The sequence below is a fragment of the Hylaeus volcanicus genome, chromosome 1, assembly GCF_026283585.1.
Source record: "Hylaeus volcanicus isolate JK05 chromosome 1, UHH_iyHylVolc1.0_haploid, whole genome shotgun sequence".
Taxonomy (NCBI): Eukaryota; Metazoa; Arthropoda; class Insecta; order Hymenoptera; family Colletidae; genus Hylaeus; species Hylaeus volcanicus.
In genome coordinates this window covers 29442242-29451422 of record NC_071976.1, presented here as the reverse complement: position 1 = coordinate 29451422, position 9181 = coordinate 29442242, and the positions used below count along the sequence as shown (strand labels likewise).

Below are 9181 nucleotides of genomic sequence, written 5' to 3'. Positions count from 1 at the left end.
ATATTAACAATCGGGACGGTAGACGATTATATTTACAATTCCTAATCTTTGGATCGATGAGGGTATAGGCAGTAAGGAGTTGCGAAAATCGTATCAACTCATTCTTTAATAATAACAGTTTATTTTATTAAAAAATAGATACACTGTACACATTCAAAATTTATACAAATTTGGCATTGACTTCCAAATGGTCTCTTGATTTTTACAATAAATCTTGGGTTTTATTGTACGAATTCTAGTATCCATAGCAGATCGATGATTTCTTATCCATGAGTTAGCATACAGTTCTGGGTTCCAGGGATTTAACGGCTGGCCTAACAGATTAATGATCATGAACCTTGCGATATTTAATTGTTAGACTCGCCCTTTTATTATTACACATAATATTCATCAACAAAAATATTCTCTCTGCTTCTACACAACTTATTGCGATTGTATTTATAATTTGCTTTGCTTTCCTAATTCTTTCTGGAACTGAAACATTTTTTGAACGAATATAATTTTGCTACATAGTCACGAAAACCATTTATATTAAATTTGTTTTTGCATAAACTTTTAACAACTGATTCATGAGAACTACCTCAGTGACGAGTTTAGCGGGTGTTGGACCTGGTAGCCATCAGGGATCCCTAACTCGAAAAAATCACTGATCGAGATACTTCAATTTTTCGTGGCTAATTATCTTCTTTCTTTTTGTTTAAAAGAAACTGATTATGAAAATGATTACATTACTAAAATTTAAACATTTATTAAATAATAATACTTAATTCTCTTCCTCGTTCGTTTTATACTGAAACATGACGCACATATCGATGTAACTATTCGGAACGTCACATGATACATAATCAATAAGTACATACTTATATAAAATATATCATAACTAGAGTTTAATATTAGAGATAGCAAGTAGGCGACACACGAGAAATTTCAAATGACACGTTAAAAAGTTACATATATCCTTATATTTAGTTTCATTTTGTACCACTTTTTTTATATTTAATAAATACTACATATATTCCTATGTATCAATGCAGATACTGGCAGCTTTTGTTTAATTTGACACGCTGGTCAAATCCTATTCGTCATTTGTGGTTTAGAGTATTCCAAAGTGTTGCAAATTGTATACTTCAGTATTCTTTGTTTATATCACGTCGAAGATACCCAAACACGTATTCTTTCTTTTTCTTCAGGATCGCTGGAAATATTACCGCCAGGTACACCCACCACGCTAAATCCGCCACTAAATCGGCTCCAGCTTACCACTGGTTATAGGCGTAAACTTGGTACTCTTGCATGTTACGTTCGTTACTCATATTCAATATCCCAGAAACGGCATGATCCCTCTATTATGTTTTCTTGAAATATGTTTAAATAAACGTTCAACGTTTGAAAAATCTATTAACAATAATGTGCGAGGAGAACATTCATGAAATAAGCACCTCTTTGTAGTCTAAGCCAGAAGATCCCCATTAAGTCTGGTTCCGTTAGAAAAGACCGCTCACCGGAGCAAGCCGTCTATCACTCACATTACTACAGTGCACAAACAAACAAATCTAATACGTTTAAAAAATCAAATATATATCCTACGTGTATTATAAAATAGTAAATACTTTATTGGAAGACAAGACTCGGAACATTAATTTTCTTATATTTAATAATATATTTAGTTACAAATCTCCTCAAATTATAAAGGCTCGTTTTGTCAATATTTCACCTAATTAAATGTATCAATTTATCTGTAAAGATAATTTTGTAAATTTGTAGTTGATATTGACAACCTGTCTAATGTTGAGCAAATAATTTAATAATGATTAGAAATCACGCAGTTCGTTATCGTCAAATTTTGTTTGCGTTAGATAATGCAATGGTGACGATAGAAAGACCCGTTGATTAAATATTAACTTATAATTATTCTTTGTTTTGAAAATGATCAAAATAACAGGGAAATTCCTTTTAAAATTAATTACGATATTAATCATAATATATTCTGCTCACTTATACATTCTTCATTTAGTACGTGTCAAAAAAGTTTCGGTATAAATTTAATATTTTAAATATAAAGTATGTACATTTATTTAATTTACTATTCTGTTACATTTCTAAATATTAGAGATATCGACAGTTGTTCGTGATATATAAATTATTAAATGCAAATAATTAAACAAAAATAAAAAATTGTTGATAAATTACAATTCTAGACACTTAAAATATTACAATGCCAAAATTATTCATAAATAATATTTTTCTAAAAGAATTCAAATATTTTTATTATGTGCACCCGATAAGGTATAACTTTAATACTATAGAATATGTTCAATATTTGTTAGAGTCAAATTGACTTTGTGCTTTACCTTGCGACCCTGCCGTTTGGATGTTTTTCGTGAAACTTTAGACTCTCTGGTATCTTGCACTTGTTTATTGAGACCAAGTCTAAAACGCACAGGCACCTTGGTATCCAAAGTACTTTCATCTGCAATCAAATAGGAATTATTTCTATTATATTAAATTTCAAATAATATCGTAGTATAAATAAATCAACAGCATTAAATAGGAAAACTGTGGTGATGTCGCAAATAAGCAAAACGTGAATTTCTTATTATCGTTGCTATTTTTAAATATAGGAAAACTCAACAACTTTTACTATAACAATATATCAATAATATAGATACGTTGTACAAACCTTCCGAATCATGTAACTCAGGAATTGAACGACGAAGGACAGTAACCCTTCGCACTTCTTTTTGATTAGCTGTAAAAAAAATCTATGAAATGAACGTATAAAACAGTGTTCATCGTCATAATAGATATTTTGCCAACCGATGCAATTTCGAAATTACACTAAATGAAAGAATCGATGTGTATGTATATAAAGGCGGTACTTTAGTGTAGTTAGCTAACGTATGTGTATGTATGTATATTACTTACATTTTTCATCTGCTTTCACTAAATGTCTCTGATTCACCTTTGCATTACTCTTCACAACTCTGAAAAAATAGAAATTACAAGTTTATTTAAAAAAAAAAATAATAATTTTTTTAATAATAAAAAAAAGTACACATTGTGTACTTAATTAATTATACAGAGTATTTTACAGTGATTAGAGAGTGTAAACATGCAAAGCCAAATTGTAAAGTTTTGCATTATTTTACAATCTGAGATTTTATTTTTGAAACATAACTAGTTAAAAGTTACTCCTGATATGCTATTTATATATCAGACAGTAACAGGAAATAAACAGGAAGTTATATAGCGCTGAACAAATGATAGCCCATCCAATTTTTTTGTTTATATTTATAAACATTGAGAAAATAACTTTATCCACCTTGTATGTTTCTGTTATTTATAGTCCTATGAAAAAATTTGTCGAGGGGAATTTGTAATGGAGAACACAATTTTTTTCAAGTCCTTTTGTTTAATGAGATTTCAAGGTCATCAGTGTGTTTCTAAATGGAACACTACAAATGGTACTACACAAAGTCATCCAAAGTCACTGAAGGCAGTGATTTAAATTTATTGTAGAAAATGCTTAAATTCGAACATCATCACTACAACCGTCGATACAACCTATTACTACAATTTCATACAATATCGTTCAAGATATGAAAAGTTTGGGTGCAACTCATTCGATGTGTTCTAATATTATTTCAGTATTATCAAACGTCCTATTTATAAATTTTCCAATAAAAGTATAAAGTTGAACGTATGTTATTTATATAATAGAATATTTAGATGACATTTGAAAGTTTACATTCTAATGCTAAGTGATATACCTTATATGTATTAGTAAAATCTGAAAAAAAAAACACTATAATGTACCTATTTCTACAAAAAGAAATACAATAATACTCACTCGTTAACAACACCTTTGAAAGCAGACTGCACTAATCTTGCAGACTGAATTGGCACTGTCCTATTTAGCCTTTCAGCTCGTCTTCTACTGAGTTCGGTTCTTAAGTCACTTTCTCCATCAACTGCTATATCTTCAAAAACGACATCCATATCTTCGCTCGGTCCATCCGAAACAACATCTTTACGTTTTTTACACTTCTTTTCTTTCCCAATGCGTTCAGAGAGGGGAAGTTCATTTTTCAATTTTCTTACTTGATACAATTCTTTATCACGTTCTTTATTTTTTTTCGAAGACCTCTCCTTCTCCACTTTTTGCGATTCTAAATCGATGCACGAATTAACAGAACTTGTAATAGCAATCGGAGAAGTAATCTCTTCCGTAGTTTCTTCAAATTCTTCGAACTCGTATTGAGTATCTAAACACAAATCTGATTCCTCGATAACATATTCTTCGGTAACTTTGTTGCCCTTACGCATATTCCCTAATTGAAGTTCTCCGCCTTCCGAAGATTCCACCTTCTTATTCGTATTTTCTTGTTTATTTAATTTAATTTTCTTATTCGCATTTATAGGATCTATAGGCCTCGTAGATTCAAATTTCTTTCGCCTGGCTTCTAACACGGAATCATTAATCGTATCAGAAGTCTCCTTTTCTGTCACATCAATTTTCTCAAAACTGTCTTCTTTTTGTTTCATTTTTATACGATTTGTCTGTGGCGATATTCTGCCTTTAAGTATCGGAGAAGATTCTTTCGCGTACAACGGACTATCTGGCTCATCTGGACTAACCGATCGTAATCCATGCTTTCGAGATGCTTCTTTGGGCGACCATTTCGGGGATCTTCTTCTTCTAGGAGAAATACGGGGAGAATTTCTCGGAGACGACCAGGGTGATCTATGCGGTGATAGTCTAGGTGATCTAGACCGCGGTGACACTCTTCGCGGTGATACTTTCGGTGACAACAAACGTGAGAATACTCTTCGAGGAGACTGTGCTGGAGATTTCGATTTCGGCGATGTCCTGCTAGAGGGTGATATTCGTCTTGGAGATAATTTGGATGATCTTGATCTTAAAGGTGATTTACACTGTGGAGATAATCTAAGCGGCGAGAATTTCGGAGAATGCGATCGTGTTAATCTTGGAGATCTAGTCAACGAGGTTTTTGGTGAACGTATTGGTCTAGGAGATCTGGAATGCGGCGAAAGTCTTGGTGATTTCCCTCTTGGAGATGATTTCTTAATAGGCGATCTTCTCATCGGAGATCTGTTGGGTGATCTACGTGGTGATGATCGTGGTGATCTAGATCGTGGCGATAGTTTTGGTGACCGTGAACGCGGGGAATATCGTAATGGGGATTTTCGAGGTGATCTATACCTCGTTATTTCTCGTTGAAATTTCTTTGACTGCCTGATAGGTGATCTTCTAGGAGATCTTCTAGGTGATTTCTTTCTTGAACGCGATCTGGGTGATAACGACCTACGTTTTTGTGAAATTCGGCTAGTGTAAGGAGACATTGACCGTCTTTCGTTTTTTAAAAGTGTTACCATTGAAGCTGAATTATAACAATCTTTTTTACTATTACAGTCTTCTACTCTGTTTTTTTTATTTATATTCCTGCCTACATCATCTTTTTTCATCGATTCTTTGCTTCCCTTCTTATTACCTTTCTTCTCTTTTAGATCTGACGGTTTGTCAACATTCATCTCTCTTTCCATTTCATCCATTAAGCGCTCTAAACTATCTTCCTCTTCGAGATCAGCCATGAGAAGTATATCATCGTCGTCATCGTTAATGTCCTCTTGATGATCTTCGTCAGCTTTTTCCAACTTTCCTGCAGCCTCTTTTCTGCTATCAACTGTCGTACACGATGTTTTAACGTTCACATCATCCTTTTTAATTGTTTCTATTTCCGTGATCGTGTGCCTATTATCTTGGTTATCTTCATCGTCCGAGCCACTGCCGTTGTCTTTAGAGCGATGAAACTTTGATATGTCTAAAAATATTATTTTTATACAATTTCTTCAAAGTCAAGTAGGATAGGACAAATATCAAGAAAACCGTTACATCTTTATAATATATATAAAATATGCTACGTACCCGTAGAATGCGATTGAACACGTGGACCAATTTTATCTACGGAGCAAGCTAAATCGGTTTGCTGAAGCAGAGAATGTTCATCTACAGGAACTATTGCTATTAAGTTTGGATTACGTGGACTCTGATAATATACATTCTGTAAATAAAAACATGTACAGTTACAGTATTTTAATAACGATTTTTCTACTTTTTAAGCATTTACTAAAAAGTTAAATTGAAATTATTTTCATTTGCTACTCCTATGTATTCACTGCTACCTCTCAAAATCTCATTTGTATTCGTTTACTATTTCAATAGTTATAATTTTTCGGAAAATGATAATACACAACTTTAAACAGTTATAAAATCAATCACTTTCAAAATTTCGAAAAATCCCTTGACACGCGTTCAAATATCGCTGGAAACTACAACATATCAATATTTTATCAAAATCTGAAATGGTACTCCAAAATTATCCAAAAAACAGACAAATAATAACATAAAACCTATTATCATACAGATTATAACATGCTCTAGTTTGAGGAAAATCAGTGACCAATTTAGTTCAGAATGGCCTGAACGCTTACCCATCGCGACGTTATTTGTTCATCTTTGTAAACTATTAGAAATATTTTTTTCTAATAACAGACACTTTTTAAGCAATGTCTCATTAGGGAAAAATAAGTTTATTGCAATATTTCAGCATATTTGTAAGAATTGAACATAAATTGAGGTATGAACTAGTTTTGCAGTTTCCTTGGTCACAAGATATAACATCACTGGATTTTATTTATAGAGTTATATAAAACATTAAGTAATAGCTGTTACCCCTACCACAACAGAACATACGAAAACAACAATTTATATCGCTCATACATCAAAAGTAATACTGGTAAAAGAATTTACAAGAATAAAAAAAAAGATGACTTACAATATATAGATTTTGATATTCTTTTCACTCGTTTTACGAGCATTCAGATTTTTTTCTTGAAAAATATTTTTCATCGCATTTCTTTAATTGTATAAAATGTAGAAAACATTTAACTAAATGTTGCTTTCTCTTTAAACGGTTATTCGAAGTCGTGACAACTTTATATAAGGGAAAGTGTAGAAATTATCAGCGTTTTACCTTTTAGTATATACTATTTTTGTTGCTGTTTCTAATATTTTCCAAGAAAAAAACTTGTAACATTTCATATGGTCAAACCTACATATTTTAATGTATTTAGTCTGTTACAAAGGTATAAATCATAAACATTTGGCAATGTTCTATGAAAAACATTTATAAATAAATAATATTGTATAGAAACTTATTATACAACATTAACCCTCATGTGATATTGTTGGGTCCAATGGTTCCATCTGAACATTTTTAAACCAAAAACAAAAACCATATCTACTTCGCACTATTTTCTCCACTTCAGTGAAAAAGATTTTAGATTTTCAGTAAGGAATAGATTCTTGCAATGATTGGCAAATTTTTTATTTCCCTTTAAAAAACTGTAAGTTCATTGGACACATAATGCCATTTATATAACTGTTTCCACAACATCATTTAAGAGTTAAAAATGTATACTATCAAATAAGGTGTTACAACAAAATTTAAATATATGACATTACTAAAAACTTACTCCATTCTGCCGCTGTTGTAATTGATTAGGGAAATATCCTCTTCTTGAAGATTGCTGTCTTTTATATGGTAGACAAGATGTTTGAGTAACTTCTGGTATTACCTTCTGTAATTGTAGTGTAGTCTGCTTTTTGTAATGTATAGTGGCTTTTGCTCTTAAGGACTGAAGAGCTGCTAATCGCAATGCCTCTAAATCTTCATCATCCTCGTCATCATTCTTTGTACTTTGCTATAAAAGAAAAATGATAAAAATGAAAGATGACTAAATCAATTTAAATATAACATCTATTACCATTAATGAAAGTTTTATTTCATAAATTGTTTAATAAATTTTTATAAGAAACAATGTCAATAAATTTGGATGTTACTATAAGAGATATCAAAATAAAATCAAGATCTTTTCAAAGGTAACACATTTCCCAATTTCATAAATACATACAAAAAATTATACCATTTATTCCTTCACAATTTGTTTATTTCAATAATACTTTGACAATAGTTAATATATGCATATAAACAATTTCAATGGCTAAGTCATATATTTGAATATCAAAAAAATAATTAATTATTAATTTTTTGATTACTTTGAAATAAATTTTATAAATAATACATTATAAGCATAATTAGCATGTATATATATACATATATAATTAATACATATGTACATACATACATATACTTATATATACATGTATGTATAGCATATATATGTATATATATATATATATGGGATACATATATATCTGCACAGGTCTGCGTTAATCACATAGAAATAAAATGTTTATATAAGGTTTATTAACTGGTATATCATATATATGCTTACCTTTTGACGATAATCCATTTTATCCGAGTTACAATTGTAGAAAAACTTATAGTTATCACTAACAACACGAAGATCCAGCAATAGCATTAATAACTTTATACTGTTTCCGAGAAGCTATGATTTACCTTAAGGATAATTATAATTTATATGACTACTACATTGCAAGAATAAGCGTTTCTTTTGATTAAGTTTTTGATAATTGTAAATTCTACGAGTAATACTGCAGACTTTGTTACCCCCCACCACATATAAATAAAAATGGCGTAGGCGCCCTTAAAATTGAAGGCTTCGCTCATAACGTCATTTAAGATGTGCAACCATATTGCTTTATTCTTAATGGTTTCTGTGTGATCTGGGGTACTCCATAGGGAAATATAGAGGGAACTAGCATAGTAAAGTATTTCCCCTAGCATCTATTCCTCGCGACTCACGATTGGCGTATAAAAATCGTAATTTCAAGTGAATTGTTTCTTGCTTCTTTCATATCAAAAACGGAAGGAAATGAAATCAAATTAGATCAATTCTATTTCGTTCCGTCGTTCAAATAGTTGATTCCATCACAGAGTATTCTTACAAAATCGAATATTCGGCATTTTTTAGAGCCTTATTATTAATAAGGATATTTTATCAGATCAAATTTAATTATGTTCCCTATATACGCATATTTCGTTTCCATTCTTACGGTGCTTCACAAATTCTTAGTGATGCTCTCCAACTTTCAAAAGGTTGACAGACACTGTCCTAAGGAACATAAATATAGCTACGATACCTTAGGAATATCGATTGATATCGATAGGAATGT

At 31.1% G+C, this 9181-nt stretch overlaps 1 protein-coding gene across 8 annotated transcripts; it reads right to left on the bottom strand.

The window, feature by feature from the left end:
* Positions 1-88: 88 nt before the first annotated feature.
* LOC128876402 (serine/arginine repetitive matrix protein 1-like) lies at positions 89-8644 on the bottom strand. Of its 8 annotated transcripts, XR_008457030.1 has the most exons (10): positions 8380-8643; positions 7558-7785; positions 5948-6083; positions 3851-5843; positions 2926-2984; positions 2681-2749; positions 2352-2470; positions 1440-1530; positions 1261-1355; positions 89-474 (listed from the first exon to the last, which is right to left on the bottom strand). XR_008457030.1 is itself a non-coding variant. In XM_054122749.1 (8 exons), the coding sequence occupies exons 1-8, from the start codon at positions 8464-8466 to the stop codon at positions 439-441; spliced, it is 2727 nt and encodes a 908-aa protein (XP_053978724.1). In that variant the 5' UTR covers positions 8467-8644; the 3' UTR covers positions 89-438. The 8 variants fall into 8 exon arrangements, 4 of the variants coding, with proteins under 4 accessions (XP_053978724.1, XP_053978732.1, XP_053978747.1 ...); XR_008457028.1 differs by having other exon boundaries at positions 581-1530; XR_008457021.1 differs by having other exon boundaries at positions 1261-1530.
* Positions 8645-9181: the final 537 nt, after the last annotated feature.